Here is a 21,917-nt window from a genome sequence, read left to right as displayed (position 1 = left end):
ACGTTTTTACGCGAACTTGCAAGCGGCTCCTACTGGTATGCTGTTTTGTGAGAGACCTGGTAAAAAGGTTTCAATATTTTGAATCTGACATTGAAACTACACTATAATAGCGTTTCCGTTTCTTTACAAACAATCCCTATAGTGGCCTATTAAAGTAGCATTGCATCGCAAGAAATCAAACTTTAAATGTGCGATAAAGCTTTTCCTGTAAATATTATTTTCTAATATACCCAATAAAATACACAAGTAGCTAATATATAGTTGTATAACTGTTTTGACAAATAACACACATTCTATAAGCGTTACAAATATTACATTACTTTCTTTTCGACTATTACGGTATATTCATAATCAATCACTACCATTTACTATCAAAGTCTTTTAACTTTTGCATGGTGCTTTTGTATGAGAATAAGAAATAAAAGATTTGCACCTATTTTAGCATGGTGCACAACAGAGCTTTCATTTTTTGGATAGATTTATTTGTGACTGACAGACGGACCACAGATGAATGGACATATAGACTTCACAAATCTGATAGAGACTGTTCCCTAAAAGGATCACTGCAAATATTTGATTATACTTTTAAAAAAATTGTGTTTTTAACATTTATTATCTCTTTACAAATAAAAAAAATATTTTTCTTTTTAGTTCAATTTGTCAACAATGAGCGACCTCCCCCAAGACGTTTAGATCAAGTCTTTGTGCACTATCAAATAGAAGCCCCGTTTAATTATTGGTTTTATGGATATATATTTGACCCATCCAAGGGCTGGAATGATGTATTTAACTGGACAATGTCTTATCGCATGGACGCTGACATTGTCACCTATCATGGCATTGTCAGAAGGCGTAGAGTAGAGAAAAAGAAAAACTATCAGGATATCTTGGCCAAGAAGAAAGGTCTAATAGCATGGATGGTCTCTAGCTGTGGCGCTCATTCCAGAAGACAAGACTATGTAAAGGAGTTACAGAAATACATACCAGTTGATATTTATGGAAAGTGTGGTCCCTTTAAATGCTCCAGAGACAAAGATAAAGATTGCCTTCAAGAGATTACATTAAAATACAAATTCTACCTCGGTTTTGAAAACAATTTCTGTAAAGATTATATCACAGAGAAACTCTTTAAATACCTAGACAGTGATATGATCGTCATTGCCCGAGGTTACAATACTTACTCAAGAATTTTACCTTCCGAAATATTTCTTAACACTGCCAACTTTAAGTCTCCTAAAGAGCTTGCTGACAGAATTCTTTACCTCGATTCTCATGACGAAGAATATTTGCACATGCTTCAAGAAAAAGACAAGTATTTCGCTGTATATGAAGACTATCCGTTGACTAATGTACAGCCAACATTTCTGGAACATCGTTATGAGGCTGTTGCAATGTGTGAACTTTGTCAAAGACTCTGGAACTTGGAGAAATATTCCAAACAAATTCCAGATATGGAAGCGTGGTTTCATAAAAAAGAATATCAATGTCAAGGTCCCTCAGACATTTAAAGAAATCATCCTCTAGTCGTATAACCCTAAAACAACAGTTGATCAGCACCAAGGCGCTCTTATCAAAGGCAGTGTACAAACAAAAAGCTGTGAACATACAAAATAAAAAAAATGTTAACACAACATTGGGAGCACAGCAGAAGGATTTCCTCATGAGAAGCACAGCAGGAGGAGTTCCTCATGGGAAACATAGCAGGAAGAGTTCCTCGTGGGGAACACGGCAAGGAGAGTTCCTCATTGGAAGCACAGCAGGAAGAGTTACTCGTGGGGAACACAGCAAGGAAAGTTCCTCATTGGAAGCACAGCAGGAAGAGTTCCTCATGGGAATCACAGCAGGAAGAGTTCCTCTTGTGGAGCACTGCAGGATGAGACCTTGTCGCATATAGATAAAAGACAGGACAAGAAGTCTGATAAAGTGGTTTTAATCATCACCAAAGCTCTCTTATACAAGGAGTTTATGAAAGTGGCTGCTACCGGTAACAGTTCATTCAGTTGATTGCAGCTACCAAATCTAAGATCTTGCTCTACTTGCTGTAGTGCTGCTGGATTTAGCTTTGAGATTTTGTGTCGAACTATTTCATCCTCCAGAATGTGTTTTTCTTTCTGTATAAAATTATAGAATTGTTGATGGGAAAATGTAGTTTATCTATGACTACAGTGATGTCCAGCCTAGCCCCGGGTTCACATTCATGTGGGAAGCGTGGTCGAGAGGCCAAGTAAGCTTGAACTTGGCTTTGCTACCTATGAAGGGGGCTCGAGGTTTCGACACCCGACTCGAGCAGAGTTTTTGTTTACTGTCGCCGCAAATAAATACGTCGTCCAATGGAAAGAAGCATTCACTGTAGGCCCAGTGGCTAAAGGTTGAACATCTTATTGTCATACGAGATCAAAATACTTAACGATAGATTGAGAGTAATTATACATGTCAATCGACGCAGGTATAATAATGTAGTATGTTTCTTTTTTTGTGTGTGTCACAAACTGATACAAATTATACCAAACATTCAAGAAAACTCTCTCTCTCTCTCTTTATATATATATATATATATATAACATATTTGTACTCATAAAATGTGCAATCAGTTGTACATCAGACCTAAATAAATGTGATAGTAGATAGATAGTTGGTGTAGCATCTATCAATGTAAAATATGTTTATTTATTGATACTTCATAATGTTTTACTTTATTAAAATAGTTCTAAGATGTTTTAGAAAGAGAAATTCCTGTACAGATAAGCTGCTTTGATTGAATGATTCGATCAGTATCTAAACTTTTCTTTCCTTACACTTTAATATGAATAAATAAGAAAACCTAAAGTGTACCTTACTAATGATAATTATTAATCTAACTATGGGGGCTTAGACTTTATTGATTTCAAGAAAGTTTTCGGTTGAGTATGGCCCGGGGAACTCTGGGCGACTATGGAAAAGTACAACATTAATAAAAACATAATTAAAGTTATCCAGAACCTCTACAAGGATGCCACCAGTGCGGTGCACTTCAACAATGATATTGGGGACCGCTTCAAAATAACAGCTGGAGTAAGACAAGGCTGCCTACTTTCACCAACACTCTTCAATATCTTCCTTGAAAGGATAATGGAAGATGCTCTCGAGGGCATAAGAGGAAGAAGAATTACTAACTTGCGCTTCGCAGATGACATTGACGGCCTAGCAGGGATAGAAGAAGAACTAGCTGACCTGGTGATGCGCATTGACAAGACTTCAGAAGCATATGGTATGCAAATAAATGCCGAAAAAAAAATAATGACCAATAGCCAAGAAGGTTTTAAAAGATGCATCAGTATTGGAGGTGAAAAGCCAACTAGTGTTAGCAGTTTCAAATACCTCGGAGCTATTGTCTGAGATGAGGGAACAAAACCCGAATTATTGGCCCGAATAGCATAGTCCACATCACCTCTATCAAAACTGAAAATAATATGGAAAGACAAAGGCTTAGCCCTCGGCACCAAAATCAGATGCGCTCCCTGGTCATGGCCACATATGCTTGTGAGTCTTGGACGCTGGCTGCAGAGCTAGAGAGGAGGATCCTAGTAATGAAATTGAGATGCTACAGAAGAATCCTAGACATTACGTTCAAGGACCGCATTACAAACCAAGAGATTAGAGACAGGGTTACTGTAGCGATCGGACCCCATGATGACCTGCTAACTATTGTAAAAAAAAAAAGGTAAGCTCAAATCCTATGGTCATATTACAAGATCTTCGGGGCTCGCAAAGACCTTCCTTCAGGGAACAGTACCAGGAAAAAGAAGAAGAGGCTGACAGAGAAAGCGATGGGAGGACAACACAAAAGAATGGACGGGCCTACCACTGAAAGAGGTTCTAAACAAGGAGGAATGGCGGAAGACGGTCGACGAGTCTTGCTTGTGCCCCAACGGTGCAACAGACTAAGGGATAGGTAAAGGTAGGTAGAAAACTATGAGGGCAATACATTTACATATATTAGGTAAAAATAAAATATAGAAAAATGTAGGAGCAATGTTTTTAAAGAAATATTTCTATTAGTCAATACTATTTAATTCTACAATGTATAAAGATATAGTCTGAATGACAACTTTTTTTCTAACTTAGAAATGTAAGCTCATGTAATGGATATTATGCACGAAACACTCTATATAGCTTGTATGTAATATACATTCTTATATTTATCCTTGTATTTTTCTATAATGAGAAATTCTTCCAGCAAAAATGTTAAATCAAATGGTAACACAGTTATACGGACAGTTTGAGTATCACCCTAAAGGGAGTTGTATTAGAGTTTCGTTTTTTTTAATGTTATATCATTTCACTCGTATGTCTGTCTATGACACATTTTGTACACGTTATTTCTCCCACTTCACATTCTTGGATCAACTTGAAACTTTGCACAATTATTTATTGTCTAGTAACAAAACATTAATCAATTTTATAAAAAACAACGTTACAAAAGTCAGTTTGTGTCGAAACACAAACTCAAAATCGGCCCCCGAAGTGGTCCACCCAGGCAGGCTTCAATATTTTCAGAAAGAACATCCGAATGAAATTATATCAAAAACGAATGAGAGATAAGAATGGAGAAAGAAGGTTAACAGATCTTGTGTAGTGCCCCAACGGTCCACCACATCATAGGATAGGTGAAAGTGAATGTAAAGTTAGATGTGAACCTAGCCTAACTAGTTCCCCTTTCAGACCTTGTGGTCTATAGGGCAGATGATGTTAATTTCATCTGTTTTTGTGGCCTACGGTTAACGAGGGTGTCATGTAGCAAGCACAACGACCAACCGCCTTTACTTTTCCCCAACTAATGTCAGGTACCCATAAGAGCTGAGTGGACTCAGAGGCGCCCAAAGATTCCAAAAGTTAAAAATCCCAGTCTTCACCAGGATTCGAACCCGGGACCCCAGCAGGTTCGGAAGCCAAGCCACCTGGCCTAACTGATATCTTATAATTTATTTATCTAATTTTTTGAAAAGGCTCAATCTCTTATTCAAATCCTTTAAAAAAAAAAAAAAAAAAAAAAAAAAATTTATATATATCGCGATTATAATATTATAAGGAAAATGAAGTTTATAAGATTACTATTCGTTTTAAATTAGGTCTAACTTATAATGCATACTAATTAGCTTTTTCTCTTTAAAAAAATACTTGCATAACTGATTTTAAAAATTAGATTTTTCGCTATCAGAAAAAAAAAGTAGCCGTCGCATCAGGACTTTGAATGGTCTAAAATATTGTGATGTCCGATTTTCAATATCTTTTCTAGTTTACGAGATCTAAACGGGACGGACGGACAGACGGACAGACATTTCACACAAAACTAATAGCGTCTTTTCCCCTTTCGGGGGCCGCTAAAAATAGCCAATTGATTTATAAATTAGAAGTAAATATTTAATTTATTTTAATATTGAAAAAGGAATAAATCTTCTAGTATTGAGATATATGACTGTCATTGTGCAGTTCCTTCCTTTATAGAAGCTTTTTTTTTTATTTTTTGCGTGTTTGATCTTTGCAGTCCGGAAAAAAATGATTAACATACTTTCCATAAAATAAGATCAGAATGGTATAGATTAGTAATGTTCTATAGCCCTTGGGGTCTGACAGTCCTATCCCAGACGTGTTTTAAGGGCTGCATGTTGGGAAGAGTTGTGTCAAACGCACCTGAAACTCTAGGCCAACAAAACGAACAAGAGCTGGCCTGCCTCAAAAATAGAGTTCTGTTAGGGGGAAATAAAAGTATCTCATCACTTTATCTATTGTCTCGGACTCTGGTCACACGAGACTATAGACGTAGTCTTTTGGAAGAATTTTTTTCCTTTTACAACCGTTTTCAGCCGGGTGCCACATTAAGTCAGTGCAACTAGCCCGGGAGGTCGCGATAAATGGCGCCAAGCCTCTGAGATGTCATTATTCACTATGGGCAGGAGGGAGTATCCAAGGGCTGGATAGCACTGGGCCGAGTTCTATTGATTAATCTTTTTGATTGATTCATGTCTTGTCAGGTTTAATGAATAATTGTGTGAAGTGGGGGTTAGGGTTAGGGTTTAAAATGGGGGAGATGATGTAAAGGTCATCTGTTTCTGTTTGTAAGAAGCATGTATTGTTTGATCGAAAATCGCGACGTATATGAACATTGCTATTTTGAATATTCAAAAATTAGTCCAAAGTATTTTCAAAATGATATGAGTTTCTACACTCTGCTACATGCTAAATACTAAAGTATCTCCAAATTTCCAGGAAGGTCGCACTTACTAGTCCATAGTTTTAATAGTATCTTTATCTCTTCAATTTCTATAAAACAGGAAGAAAAAAAAGACAACACAGCTGTAACTCAGACCTTAATCTAAATATTCTGGAGCTTTTTTTTTCAGACTTTATTTTCAATAAATTTTATCAAATTTTTATTTAAACTCCAGGTCACGATAAGAGTTCTTAAAAGACTTTAACACGTTCTTGAAATGTGTAAAAGTCAACAAAATCCATCATATCCTTGAAATGTGTATGTAAAAATCAACAAAATCTATCATATCAATGAAATGTGTTTTAAAAGTCAACAAAATCTATCACGTCACTAAAATGTGTATGTAAAAGTCAACAAAATCTATCATATCAATGAACTGTGTTTTAAAAGTCAACAAAATCTATCGCGTCACTAAAATGTGTATGTAAAAGTCAACAAAATCTATCACGTCCTTAAAATGTGTATGTAAAAGTCAACAAAATCTATCACGTCCTTGAAATGTGTATGTAAATGTCAACTGAGATTTTACTTTTACAACTGCAAAGATGAGCCCAAACTATAGAGATCTTTGAGTATCATGGATCTTGGATTACAGTGGCTGCCTCGTTGCTGGGGGTGTGTGTTTCAGACCATCATTGTAGCTATTGTATGTCAAAACATATATTTTATTTTTCTGTTAAATTCTGGGTATCACAGTACACTGTTTACATTCTACCGCGTATGAAATACTGTTTGTATTTCAAATGAAATTTTTTTGGTTGAATTAAAAATGATTATTTTTTTAACTGTGCCTTTGTCAATCAATGTTACATAAACCATTTTCTAGTTTATGAAATAGATTTCATATATCTCTGTTATCAGATGCATGTTTCTTTCTTTTCCTTAATTCATATTATGGATGCAATTGGACTCTGTCTACATTTTTATTACGTCCTCCTGCTATGCTCCAAGTTGTGTCCCCTTGTTATCGGCTTCTGTTGTGTCGTAAATAATGTACATCAAATGTCTCTATCCAGCGTGGGTCCCGCATGGAAAGCCAATAGGAGTGACTGCAAGCTGATAGCGCAATGCGACTCTTAAACCAGTGATTCTCAGCCTGTTTGGTCTTGACATCAAGTACAATTTTCGACTCATGTAGCACTGCTTAAAGACCGGATATAGCCCGCTGGTCGTAGTTTGGGCATCGCTGTCTTAAACTATCGATTCAAACATGCTTCGTGTTTGTTCTGCTGTTTATTACTTTTGTTTATGACAGTCTCGGATCCTACGCTTTGTGGAGTTGACAGCTGTAAGTAGACTTGAATGTGATCATGTTTGGAACTTATTTGTTAAAGTTAACTTTAAACGCAGATGATATTGTTTTTCAAATTTATGACTTCGGTTAGGTATCACCGTCACTGACAACAGTCGTATTTCTTGACAATGTTCGCCTTTGTTGTTGTTTTCATCGTTTCCTAAACATTAACCTAAGCATTGCTTGATACTCTTCAATCTAAGTGTCACAAACCGCCGTCAGCCCACACCCGTTTGTGTGTGTGTGTAGCAGAACAACCGCAGTCCACTACCATGGCCTTAGTTATTGTGGAAAGTTTTAAGTTTGTTTACTGTTATTTATATTTGAGATCTAATGCAATTATTTATGTTTTTAATATATTTTAATTAGTTGAATTAGATTTATTTTATTATTGGAAGGGGAAATAAGTATTTTTTTTTGTGCTTTAATGTTTATTTTGTTGTCACGTGACCAGGGGACCATTTGGGGAAAGGGGCAGTTGGCGCGGCCTACGTCATCACTGGTCAGATACCGATGATGCATGTAGACGTAACCACTGAGGTTATGCGTCACTGATGATGCAAGGGGACGTAACCACTGTGTTGCGATGTAGTCCACGTGGGAGGATTTTGCTCTGGAAACGAACGGACAGTGAGCGTGGGTTTTGTAGAGCGGACGGTCGTATTTCCCGCTCCTGCTTGTCTTCCTAAAATTGTACGAGAAAACTAAAGCAGAATCTGACGTTCATAGTCATTAGAGATCTGAGTTTAGTCACCAGTTGTTGATGTACCTGTATGTAAATGTTTGATTTGGAAGATTCTATACTGGATGTAAATAAAGTTATAAGCCTACGTTTTTCTAACTATATTCCGGTGTTCAGTTTTTATATGTTAATTCTATAGACAAACACCAAATCGCGACAGGGCTAAAGCCACCAAAGTTCCAGCGTCAACAGTCGGGCCTCCAGAATCACCCTAGACCACGACCAGTTCAAGCAGGCGCCAGCACACTGCTAGCGTCTTGTGACACTAAGTCCTGCTTGATACTCTTCAACCCACAACCGGCCTCATGTAGTTGAAGGCCTTAGGCAAAGTGAATATGGAGGCCCTAGACGAAATGAATAAGGAGGCCACAAATGAAAGAAAGAAACGATGGTCTTCTGGAATATGTAGTCTAGCAAGTAGATCTAAATATTCATGAATAAACCTTAAATGTTTTGTCAATTTTTCTTTAAAAGAAATTCTTTGAATCCTATGCAAGACCCCCACCAATCGGAGGCCTTGCTTGATACTATTTAACCTAAGCATTGCATGATACTCTTCAACCTAAGCATTGCTTGATACTGTTCAATCTAAGCGTTGTTTGATACTCTTCAATCTAAGCATTGCTTCATATTCTTCAATCTAAGCATTGCATGATACTCTTCAACCTAAGCATTGCATGATACTCTTCAACCTAAGCATTGCTTGATACTCTTCAATCTAAGCATTGCATGATACTCTTCAACCTAAGCATTGCTTGATACTGTTCAATCTAAGCATTGCTTGATACTCTTCAATCTAAGCATTGCTTCATATTCTTCAATCTAAGCATTGCATGATACTCTTCAACCTAAGCATTGCTTGATAAGCTTCAACCTAACCTTCAACCATAAATCGCAAGGTCTGAAAAGGGAACTTTATTTTTTACTCTATTTTATGTCAGGTACCCATTAGAGCGAGGTGGACTCAGGGGAGCCCTTCAGATCCCGAAAGTAGAATTCCCTTTCTTCACCAGGATTTGAACTAGGGACTCCAATTTCGGAAGCCAAATGCTTTACCACTCAGCCACCGCCCCTCCTCTTTCATCGTTAGGTCATGTTTTAATCTTGTCAGTGTTTATCTGATTATTAGTAGACTCCGTGAAAGTGTTTCAAACACTTCAACTTTTTTTAAATCGTAAATTACCGCAGACCTACATGTTGTAAATTACCACAGAACTACATGTTGTAAATTACCGCAGACCTACATGTTGTAAATTACCGCAGACCTACATGTTGTAAATTACCGCAGAACTACATGTTGTAAATTACCACAGAACTACATGTTGTAAATTACCACAGACCTACATGTTGTAAATTACCGCAGACCTACATGTTGTAAATTACCGCAGAACTACATGTTGTAAATTACCACAGAACTACATGTTGTAAATTACTACAGAACTACATGTTGTAAATAACAACAGAACTACATGTTGTAAATTACCACAGAACTACATGTTGTAAATTACCGCAGACCTACATGTTGTAAATTACCGCAGAACTACATGTTGTAAATTACCACAGAACTACATGTTGTAAATTACCACAGAACTACATGTTGTAAATTACCACAGAACTACATGTTGTAAATTACCACAGAACTACATGTTGTAAATTACCGTAGACCTACATGTTGTAAATTACCACAGAACTACATGTTGTAAATTACCACAGACCTACATGTTGTTGTAAACTACCGCAGACCTACATGTTGTTGTAAATTACCGCAGACCTATATGTTGTTGTAAATTACCGCAGACCTACATGTTGTTATAAATTACCGCAGACCTACATGCTGTTGTAAATTACCGCAGACCTACATGTTGTTGTAAATTACCGCAGACCTACATGTTGTTGTAAATTACCGCAGACCTACATGTTGTTGTAAATTACCGCAGACCTACATGTTGTTGTAAATTACCGCAGACCTACATGTTGTTGTAAATTACCGCAGACCTACATGTTGTTAATTACCGCAGACCTACATGTTGTAAATTACCGCAGACCTACATGTTGTAAATTACCGCAGACCTACATGTTGTTGTAAATTACCGCAGACCTACATGTTGTTGTAAATTACCGCAGACCTACATGTTGTAAATTACCGCAGACCTACATGTTGTTGTAAATTACCGCAGACCTACATGTTATAAATTACCGCAGACCTACATGTTGTTGTCAATTACCGCAGACCTACATGTTGTTGTCAATTACCGCAGACCTACATGTTGTTGTAAACTACCACAGACCTACATGTTGTTGTAAATTACCGCTGACCTACATGTTGTTGTAAATTACCGCAGACCTACATGTTGTAAATTACCGCAGACCTACATGTTGCTGTAAATTACCGCAGACCTACATGTTGTTGTAAATTACCGCAGACCTACATGTTGTTGTAAATTACCGCAGACCTACATGTTGTTGTAAATTACCGCAGACCTACATGTTGTTGTAAATTACCGCAGACCTACATTTTGCTATAAATTTTAGAAGACTTAAATGTTGCTGTAATTACCTCAGACCAACATGCTGTAAATTACCACAGACTATATGTCTGTTTAAATTACCGCAGACCTACATGTTGTTGTAAATTACCGCAGACCTACATGTTGTTGTAAATTACCGCAGACCTACATGTTATAAATTACCGCAGACCTACATGTTGTTGTCAATTACCGCAGACCTACATGTTGTTGTAAATTACCGCAGACCTACATGTTGTTGTAAACTACCACAGACCTACATGTTGTTGTAAATTACCGCTGACCTACATGTTGTTGTAAATTACCGCTGACCTACATGTTGTTGTAAATTACCGCAGACCTACATGTTGTTGTAAATTACCGCAGACCTACATTTTGCTATAAATTTTAGAAGACTTAAATGTTGCTGTAATTACCTCAGACCAACATGCTGTAAATTACCACAGACTATATGTCTGTGTAAATTACCGCAGACCTACATGTTGTTGTAAATTACCGCAGACCTACATGTTGTTGTAAATTACCGCAGACCTACATGTTGTTGTAAATTACCGCAGACCTACATGTTGTTGTAAATTACCGCAGACCTACATGTTGTTGTAAATTACCGCAGAGCTACATGTTGTTATAAATTTTAGAAGACTTAAATGTTGCTGTAATTACCTCAGACCAACATGCTGTAAATTACCACAGACTATATGTCTGTGTAAATTACCGCAGAGCTACATGATACCCAACATATTTTGTTGCATACTTTGTTAGAGATAAAGCAACAGACTTTGAACTATTTAGCCACAACATTTTTTGCAATTATATTACAATTTTTAAAACCATTTAAAGTGGCAGCAACGTCTGAGTCTCTTAGAAAACTGTGAACCGCTTTAATAACTAGAAGAGCTAAAGATAAAACTTTAACCCTTGTAAAAAAAAATCGAAGATAGATCAGGTCACAATGACACAAATGTAAAGGAAAAGGTAGCGGCTTATCAAAACATGAACAGCTTAACCGATCTAATGGTTGCATTCGTGAATGATATTGTATATCTCTTATATGGCCATTTGAAATCCTTCAATTGTATTGCTATTTTGCAACTGTTTTTTCAAAGGTCAAAAGGTCATAAACTATGAAATATTTCACTAAGGAAATAAGAGCTGAATGTCAAGAGATGAAGAAGAGTTATTGCCCTAATACTTATATTATGTAGATACAGTCCCAAGGATTGATTTGATCAGGAGTAACCTGAAAAAAACATGCGTCTTATGTCACATCAATACCTAAGACTTTCCACTATCTATGTGTTATTAAGCTCATTAACTTTCAGGAATGTTGCCCTTTTTATGTCATTATTTATATCGTCTAGAGTAGTCTGTTAGAGAAGTTTAGAAAATAGAAAATATGTTGCGCTATTGGCCTTTTGCAATGGAAACAAAGAAGAAAGAATATCTAAACCAAATTGCAGTCATCAAATTCCATGAGCGTAGCAAATAGGAGTTTTGAGGTTAACCTACTTTTCCAACAAAAGGAAAAGCAAAGCTACAATTACTAAGTTACACGAGTGTAGCCAAAAGAGGCTTTGTGATTACCTTTCACCCCTTCCACCCTACAAAAAAAAAGCAAACTAAAGCAGAACTACAGTTATCCATTTCTACCAATCGCTGGGCTCCATTTATAAAGTGCAGTAAAAAGCAGATTTTGTTTTTGACTTTCAGTTTTTTGTTAGAAGAGTAGCATGATAATGTACTGTAGATACCTGGGAATAGGCTTTGTTTTTTTACTTTCAATACCGGAAATAATGCAGAAGTTAAGCCTCTCCAACAAAAAAACTAAATGAAAAATACAGACAACAAATTCCATGAGCACATCCACAAGGAGTTTTGAGTTTAAAAATTTACCACACTCCCTCCCTAACACCCCGATAAAAATCCAGGCTACGCCCATGACATATATATGGGAATCGTGGTCGAGAGGCTAAGTGCGCTTGAACTTGGCTTGGCTTGGCTACCTAGAAGGGGGCTCGAGGTTTATCACCCGACTCGGGCAGAGTTGTGTTTACTGAGCGCCTAAAGAGAGCACGGAAAACCAACTTCTAGATACCCCCTCCCCCCACTGGTCTCACAAATGAGATTGGACCAAAACGCTCTGAGCATGCTATAAGCATGAAAGTAGTGCTATATGAAAGCTATAATAATAATAGATCTGTAATATATATAATATATATCTTATAGGTCTATTAGGTTCGTCATGAGACTTGGACGAACTAATAAGACTTAGTCTCTCGCTGTTCTAATAAAAGACTGTGACCGATACTAAAAAAACAACAACAACTAAATCATTCTCTAAAATACGAATGACATGTTGAACACACATGTATATGATAACGAGGCTGCATAATGTTATCAGTAAGTCACGATGACATTGTGGATTTAAGAATATTGTTATGACCCTATAGGCGGCGTAAAAGGGTTAACTATAGGCTCTGCTGACACACACGTGAATCACTCAGGTCAGCGGGGCCATGGACAAGGGACAGTACTACGATTACACGATTACACGCAAATATGACCAATGTTATGGTCATGTGATCGAAAGCCTGCGTGTACGAGGACACAGTGTGTAGGAAAGCGGCAGTTCAAGACCGGAGAGCGTCGAGACCGGGACTGTTAGTCGGCTATGAAGTCGGTCCTGGTCGAGTCCTCATGTGTTGATGTACAAGTCCAGAAAGAGAGAAAGTAGAGTTTTGTACGGTGATGTACAGAGTGACATTTTAGTTGTTGATGTTTGATGCCAATTGTCTAGTATTGGCTGTTACCTTCTTATTCACTCATTATTAAAGTACCCGATATTGTGGAGCTCTTGTTGTCAAGTTCTTGATGTGTTGATGTATTGTGTTGTGTTTAGCAGTGTTTACAGAGGTCTGAATAGGAGAGAGAAACGTAACACTTGTGTCTTGAAGTGGGATTTCCTATGGCTTCTGTAAAACTGCTAGATGAACTGAATCTGAAAGAACTGAAACAAGAGCTGAAATGGCGAGGACTGAAGTACTACGAAAGGAACAACGAAACTCTTAAAGAACGTCTCCGGCAAGCCCTAGTGGATGAAGAGGAAGATCCGAACACGTTCCTCTTTGAACTCGAACCTGATGTGGTAGAGCTCTTGATCACATTTCAAAAACAGATGTTGGCTGGTTTTCAGAATGTGATCAAGGGTGACTCTCAGAAAGAAACAGATGAAGAAACAAGAGAAGAGACCGAGACCAATAGTTCAACCAACGTTTTTGCTACAGACGTCCATGACGTGAGTGCCTCCATCAGCCAGATAGAACAAGACAACGTCGTGTCTTACCTCAAGCCTGTAGCTGAGGACATTAAAGACATCTGTCAATCTGTCAGTGCTGTTGAGAGGAACTCAAATCTTGGTGGCTGCACCCAGATGTTTGGCAAGAACTTTGTGTGTCGAGCTTTGCAGGGAGAACGCCAACTTCAAGGAACCCATAGGCAAGGTCTGCACCCAACAGACGTTTGTCCTGCTGACGAGACCATAGTGAGAAGCCCTGATGATGGTCAAGTAAGTGAACTGGAGCTTGATGCTGAAGATGAGGGTCCTTCGCAAGTGGAGTGCTGCCAACTTGCTCCACTAGTTTGCACTCCGGACAAGCCTGAAGATGATGTGTGTCACAATTTCCCCTCCTGTGAACCTGAAACCCAAACCCCAAGTCTTTCTCTTCAAAGCCCTATGAAGAAACCTGTTAGGCCAACGATCTTGGTGACCCCTGTCCTGACATATCCCTCCCCATGTGTTAAGTGGCTGCTCTCAGTAGTGAGCGACCGAAGAAGACGACGTTTGCTGAGTCCAAAGGGCATGGCGATGCAACCACGTCAGTGCAACCAGGTGAAGGTCAACTGGAGCAGGAGAAAGAGACATACGCTGACTACAGCACAGATGGCTCCATCGAGATGGCAATATAAGCCCATTGTCGCCCCCACCGATAGACCTCCTCCTGCATTGATTCACCTCCACTGCCCATGTCGTGAGATAGATTTTGTCCGGGACGGACAAATCTGAGAAGGGGGCAGTGTTATGACCCTATAGGCGGCGTAAAAGGGTTAACTATAGGCTCTGCTGACACACACGTGAATCACTCAGGTCAGCGGGGCCATGGACAAGGGACAGTACTACGATTACACGATTACACGCAAATATGACCAATGTTATGGTCATGTGATCGAAAGCCTGCGTGTACGAGGACACAGTGTGTAGGAAAGCGGCAGTTCAAGACCGGAGAGCGTCGAGACCGGGACTGTTAGTCGGCTATGAAGTCGGTCCTGGTCGAGTCCTCATGTGTTGATGTACAAGTCCAGAAAGAGAGACAGTAGAGTTTTGTACGGTGATGTACAGAGTGACATTTTAGTTGTTGATGTGTTTGATGCCAATTGTCTAGTATTGGCTGTTACCTACTTATTCACTCATTATTAAAGTACCCGATATTGTGGAGCTCTTGTTGTCAAGTTCTTGATGTGTTGATGTGTTGTGTTGAGTGTTTAGCAGTGTTTACGGAAGGCCTGATTAGGAGAGATCGTAACAATATTTAACCTTAGCCAAATATAGACTTTCACTGTTCAACTCAGTATCATAAGGAGGTGAACACCAGGCTTGAAGGATACTGTTACGTTGCAATGGTGTTTATTTCACGTAACGATGACTGGATATAACGGATTCACGTTTCCTTATGAACCTATGAATTTCAAATTAGGCGCCATTTAGCCCTTGCCGGCATAGAAGAAAGCAGCTGGCAGCAGATGAATCTGAAAAAGAGAGCTGGAAAATCATTGGAGACCAAAAGGAAAAAAAAACCTTGGGTAACAATGGCTTTGTCTGAATTGCTTTGTCTGAATTGTTTTGTCTGTATTGCTATGTCTGTATTGCTTTTTCTGACATGCTTTGTATCAGATGTGATATGCAGGTTACAACGTCTTTACTGAGTTTGTGTTGTCATGTGAAATACTGCATTTATCCATATTCTTTGCAATCGATAAAAATTATTCGTTTTTTTACAAAGCTTATAAGCTTATATCAGCTCTGTTAGTCTGGTAAAAAAAAAGGATACACGTTATTTCTCCGACACCCAATCTGGGATCAAGCTGAAAATTTGCAGTTACCTTTTACCGGACAGTAAAAAAAATAATTAAAAAATAAATTAACAAATTAGTTAATAGCTATTGGTAATTAATTATTTTGTTTGGTATCTCAAACAAGGGATAGAAATTGTACTTGACTGAATTAGTGGTATAATCTGAATAGGTCGTTATAGGTCGTCATCTGAACCTTAGTGAACACAAATATGAAATACGACTAAACAGTGGCGTAGCTAGGAATTCGCCATCATTTGGGAGACCCTGGGGGGGGGGGGCTTGACCTTTTTGGGTGCCCCTTCATTTTGCATAATATTTAACATTTTATGTAAGAAAAACATTTTTGGACACTAATTTCGGGGACCCCCTCAAGTGGGGGCCAGGGGGGATTTTAAAAATTCTCCCCTCTCCCCTCACCCTAGCTACGCCACTGCGACTAGACAATGGAAACAATACATAACGATACAATCTTCTATTTTCATAAGAACGTAATGTGGAGTGATCACAAATTCAGCTTGAGGAGGCTTGAGCCATAAGTTCAAATTCAGGTCGTTCACCCCCTTCCCTTATTTATTTTTAAATGCTTTTTGGTTGTTAGACTAGATCTATTACACATTTAATGACATGACTGATTCAAATTCATTCATACAACTATGCTTAATATAAGCTTTCTTTTTATTTTAAAGTATTTTTGTTCTTGTTTTAAAATATGGATCTAAAATAAATCCGTTAGAACTAAAGCACAGGCATATAATCTCATTAAATCTCATCAAAATAGGCACAAAGTACACTTAAATAACTCAATTACAATAGTCAATAAAATGTAATGAAATGAAATAGTTTGAAAGAAAATTAGATTTATTGAGCCTAATGAATAGTGCAACCAACTCAAAATGTATTTCCTTCTTCCTTTATACCAGAGGTCTTCAACGTTTTTTAAACCTGCCGCACCATTTTGTATAGTTTCTTTTTAAAAAATCCGCCTGCCCCCCCCCCCCCCTTCTAAGAAAAATACAAATAAAGAAGCCTGAGAAGACCAATTAGATTAAAATGTCATTTATTTACAAATCTTCATGCTGTCAATAACAGATTGTTAATTTTATAACTATTATTTTAAAAAATTATGATTACGATGATTACACACAACAATAAATCTCATTGTCAAGACTTTCTTTCAAATCCTTTAAAAAGTCCCTTTTTTAATTACTGAATATTAGGGCCTAATATTTTAAGGTTTAATTGTAAATTTAGTTTCATTATTATATAAATGTTATTATTGCTGAATTCACTCCAAATGAAATAAAGGTAATGGGAACCTTGTGCAGTCTGACAACAAAATGTCCAGCTTTAAATTAGCCAAAGTACGGCGGAGGTCTCCTCTACATCCAAAGTCTATTTCTTGGCTCCAAGTTTGTTATGCACTAAATCCGTTATGTTGTTGGAAAAGCTAAAAAATAATTCCGTTTTCGACCACAGTTTTGGAATTGTACATGAACGTTTCAAAGCAGCCCTATCTCTCTGTTGTGCCGCCTATATAGGCATTCCTTTTTACAGAAAACAAGTTGAGTACATCTATTTTTTCCCCTGCAACTCAATTTGAACACCAGTAAAAGATGTTTAAAAATTTCATTTATATTTTAAGTTTTTAATCTTTAACATCCTAGAAATGAATTAACGAAAGTCAGCGTTTTTCCTTGAGGTCGGAGGTTGGTTTCATCCATTTTTTTATCCTGTTAAGTAAGTCACCGCTAACCGATGAATCTTCATGTTTCTCAAAGAAATTCCAAAATTGTATTAAAGAGCTTAGCGAATCTGGATCCAGATTCATGGATCCAGATTCCACGAAGTTTTGACTCTAATAGAGGTATTGTAAAAAGACAAATTTCCCTTTACTAAATTAGTTTAGGTGAAAATATATAAGTTTGCATTAAAGTATTGCATCACATTTTCAGAAAGTAAAACTATTTTTCTTCAAGTTCTTATATCTCATACATTACAGACGTTACTTCAAAAAATAAGATAATTACGCCCTAAGCTTTTCATGTGTCAATCTTTCCATGCATGTTAATTAATGATTTTAACTCTGCTAGTCATTATCGTGAGAGGGGGGATGTCAGGGAGAGGTATGGCGAGAATGAATGTTAGTTTGATATTTTGATATGATTGTTATATCCCCTTGTTATGAATGCGAAGTGTTGCACGTGTTGTGAACTGAGTGATTAAGTCTTCGTTGAATGTGCGAGAGAATGTGTTAAGCCAGTAAGGTCTTGCTCCCGGTCCAGGAAGGTTGGACTTTTACTTCCTGGACTGGTATCTATGCATTTATATATTTATAAGTTGATGGACTGGTAATTTGTGTATCACTATTTCATACGAGTGATATAATTGTGTGCTTTATTAAGTATTAAAGTATTATCGATATTCATGATCATAAGGAGTTAGAGTTGATGTATATTAAGTGTTCGTATTTGAGTTAAGCAAGTATTGATGAATTCTGAGTAACAAAGAAAGTATCAAGCAAGTATTATTTAATATTCAAGAAACCCCTAGTGAGCCACAGGAGCCAAGTTAAGAAACACAACAAGAGACAAGCAGAGCAGCAGCAGCAGTATATATATATATATATATATATATATATATATATATATATATATATATATATATATATATATATATATATAAATGGAAACCCTGACACTAATCTAAAAACGTTTTAAACTGATAGGTCTTAATTTTCTTCTTGAAAGTAGTGTAGCATGTTGTCTGTCTGAGATCAATGAGGAGTGAGTTCCAAACCTTTGGTCCGTGCACTGAAAAAGCCCGCAGACCATAGCTTTTGAGGGAGTAAAAACGTTGAGTCCAAGGGCTCTCTGAGGGACATATGGAGTGATCAGTTCGCTAAGGTACAAGGGCATTTCTTTGTTATAGATACACTGATGACAAAGTGTCGCCACCTTGCAGTTGATTCTCGCTTTCACAGGAAGCCAATGGAGCGTGTGCAAGAGAGTAGTAGCAGATTGTTTTTCTAAGGACTATTCGAGCGGCGTTGTTCTGAATACGTTGCAGCTTGGTTATTTTGTCATCGTGTTTATCTGCTAGCACGGCGTTGCAGTAGTCAAGGCGGGAGAATATGAATGCCAGAGCTAGCGTTTTTGTTGATTCCGTTGTTAAATATGGTCGGATCTGGCCTAATCTGCGCAGCTGCAGATAAACACTGTTGCAGAGTTGACTTATGTGTGGATCGAAAGATAGTGTTGAGTCGAAGAAAACTCCAAGATTACGCACTACATTGATATAAGGAACCTGGCGGTTCGTGATAAAAAAGAATCTGTGCCAATCTTAATTATTTCTATCTTGTCTTCGTTCATCTTGAGCTTATTCTCAACCATCCAATCGCTCACCCTTGCAACGGTACTACTGATTTTCTCTGCGGATGCGACACCTCTGAGGGTACTGAGGAATCATATAACTGTGAGTCATCGGCAAAGAAGTGGTATAAGATGCCGGTTGGCCGTATGACACCGCTGAGTGTATATGTATATATAGTGAACTGTACTGGGCCTAGAACTGATCCTTGGGGTACTCCGTACTTTAAGAATAAGCTTGTTGATTCTGTCCCGTTAACAATGACACTTTGTGTGCGTTCATTCAGGTAGGATCCAAGCCACTTTAGGATGATCCCTGCTAAACCAAAAGTTGCAGACTATCTGGCCATCATGGTCTGGCGAACAATATATAAAAATCTATACTTGACAAACAATTTACTATTTATATAGTACGATAATACTGCCATTAGTCAACTAGAGTTCCTATATTGATTTTATTTATAATTCCTTTTTATTGCATGGTAGCTTAGTTGGTAAGTATGTTAAGTTAATTATTTATTCCATCATAGAGTATCCAGCGAGTACTTGAAAGAAACATCAATTCCTTTCATATTATGTACGACGTCTAGTTTGATATCTATAGAACTGCCTAATGTGTAACTCCAACTCTTTGACTGTCCCCACCAACGTATTAATGTATACACAAATATAAAAATTCTGATTGTCTCCCTTGTATCCTCCACCAGTCACGAGGTATCACTGTATTTACCAACGTCACATGTCAACATTTGTTACTGTTTGTATAAAGTTTTAGTTCATTTGTTGGAGACTTGCGCCATTAGTCTGTCAAATATTAGTTTACATAAAATGTCTGTGTGGTTTAGACAAGGAAGATAATTATCTCGCGATAGAAAAGTTCCTTACTAGGAAATAAAACTAAAACAATGAGGGGCAGGAATAATATTGCGCAGAAATCTTGGTGCAAAGTATTCCTTCGGATAATTTGACACTTTGGGAGAGCTGAACTTTTAAGCATCTACACAATGATATTTCTAAAGCGGAGTTTACAATCAGTGCACTGCAATGCCTTCGCTTATTTAGAAGATATAACTTTGGAATTTTCGATACATTTCTCTCGATAATGATCACGACTAAGAAACAACGAGTGACACATTTAAAAAAATATTTAATATCATTGAATTAAAAGAAAATTGCCAATTTTATCTAAGAGTCTAAAATACATGCGCTATAAGTCTATGGCTTGATAGGCGTGGAAAGTGTTTTTCCTCTGTTTAATTTCATGGCACTGTTTCAATACATTTTATTATTGCACTGTTTTGTGCTCTGCATTATTGCACTGAATGTTTCGTTTGTAGAAGGAGAATTCAGTTTGCTCGCCATTTCTATTGATACTTCACGATAGTGTGTTGTACGATGCACTTAAAAAATATCAATAATTCACTAGCATAACTGGATTACAAATATTTTGGAAGAGACTTATTAGTCTGCGACACAAATATGAATGCAACTATTTTCTCTTTTTCTGTGACAACTGTATTTACTTAATGACAAAATGTTTCAGGAGGAATGATTCCTGGATATACATTAGTATGAGATATCCCCCTTAGATGTTTTCTAGCGAAGCCATATTTTAATCCATTAGATGAAACAACGACAAGGTCTACAGATTGGACCTGCAAGTGGAACACATAAATACACTTAACAATAGGCCCTTAGAGATAGATTGTTTGAGCAGTACTGGTCGATGAAACACTTTGAACATTGCAACTAGTTCACTCATTGACTATGCCCTCAGGTTAATATCTTTTTGTATCATAGACTACGTTCTCAGTCTTATATCTAGGTATTGTCTTCAGGCTAATATCTTTTAGTTTCAGTAATGGTCACTATCATTGTGGAACTTTTAGCAGGACTTTGGGTAAAGAGCTCCCGGTCCACTCCTGTCCGATGGATAAAATCCTTCCCAACTGTCAATCGGTATAATGACCTACTGGACTCTATCAAAGGTTATATGAAACAGAGATCAACATTTCGCTTCCCCCCCCCCCCTCGCCTTTTATTTTTGTCACACATAGTTACCTTTCCCACATTTCCCTCGATTTTACTCCAGCAAATTCTCATGTATATGTTTACTATACACTGATAGTGACTTGTATTGTCTGTCTCCGTTACCTTGTAGCTGATGAGAGCCTTATGTGTGTTTTCACTTTTGTTTCCTATAGGTGTCTTATTACAGACCTGGGGAAATAAAGGATTGTCCGAAGTACGTCCTAGAAATTCAGAAATTCAATTCTTTGACTTTAACTACATAAACTTGAGAACATTCCACTAACACCTCGACTACAAAAGACAAGAAACTCATTAAAAAATATAACTACAGACAGAAAGTAAAAGAAAGGAGAAAGAGAGAGAGAGAGAGAGAGAGAGAGAGAGAAGAGAGGGAGAGGAAGAGAAAATATAAAAAAGTCTTTGTTCTTCGAAGACTTCGTGGTTTTATATGTGTCGGTCCTTTCTAAATTGTGGGTGACGAGTGGTGGAGCCGGTGTTTTGGCGGGCGGGTGACCAAGTGATTGGTGTCGTGTCCTTTACATTTCACCTTTACCTTTACCTAGTATTTAGTCTGTTGAAC

The 21,917-nt window shown here is 37.5% G+C and overlaps 2 protein-coding genes across 5 annotated transcripts in view; both read left to right on the top strand.

The window, feature by feature from the left end:
* The window catches only part of LOC106067586 (4-galactosyl-N-acetylglucosaminide 3-alpha-L-fucosyltransferase FUT6-like), a 28,324-nt gene extending 19,934 nt beyond the window's left edge, over positions 1-8,390 (top strand). For all 3 annotated transcript variants that reach the window (XM_013226799.2, XM_013226782.2, XM_056028293.1), the window contains exon 3: positions 652-8,390. In XM_013226799.2, coding sequence (XP_013082253.2) covers positions 652-1,508 — 857 coding nt within the window. In that variant the 3' untranslated portion in view covers positions 1,509-8,390. The remainder of the gene's footprint in view (positions 1-651) is intronic.
* Positions 7,443-21,917, top strand: part of LOC106059765 (alpha-(1,3)-fucosyltransferase fut-1-like) — a 38,555-nt gene continuing 24,080 nt past the window's right edge. For both annotated transcript variants that reach the window (XM_056028294.1, XM_056028295.1), the window contains exon 1: positions 7,443-7,538. The gene's annotated coding sequence lies outside the window, so the exon portion shown is untranslated. The remainder of the gene's footprint in view (positions 7,539-21,917) is intronic.

Source organism: Biomphalaria glabrata, chromosome 5, assembly GCF_947242115.1.
Source record: "Biomphalaria glabrata chromosome 5, xgBioGlab47.1, whole genome shotgun sequence".
NCBI lineage: Eukaryota > Metazoa > Mollusca > Gastropoda > Planorbidae > Biomphalaria > Biomphalaria glabrata.
Note: the sequence above shows the minus strand (reverse complement) of the source record. Positions and strands in the feature narration are given on the sequence as shown.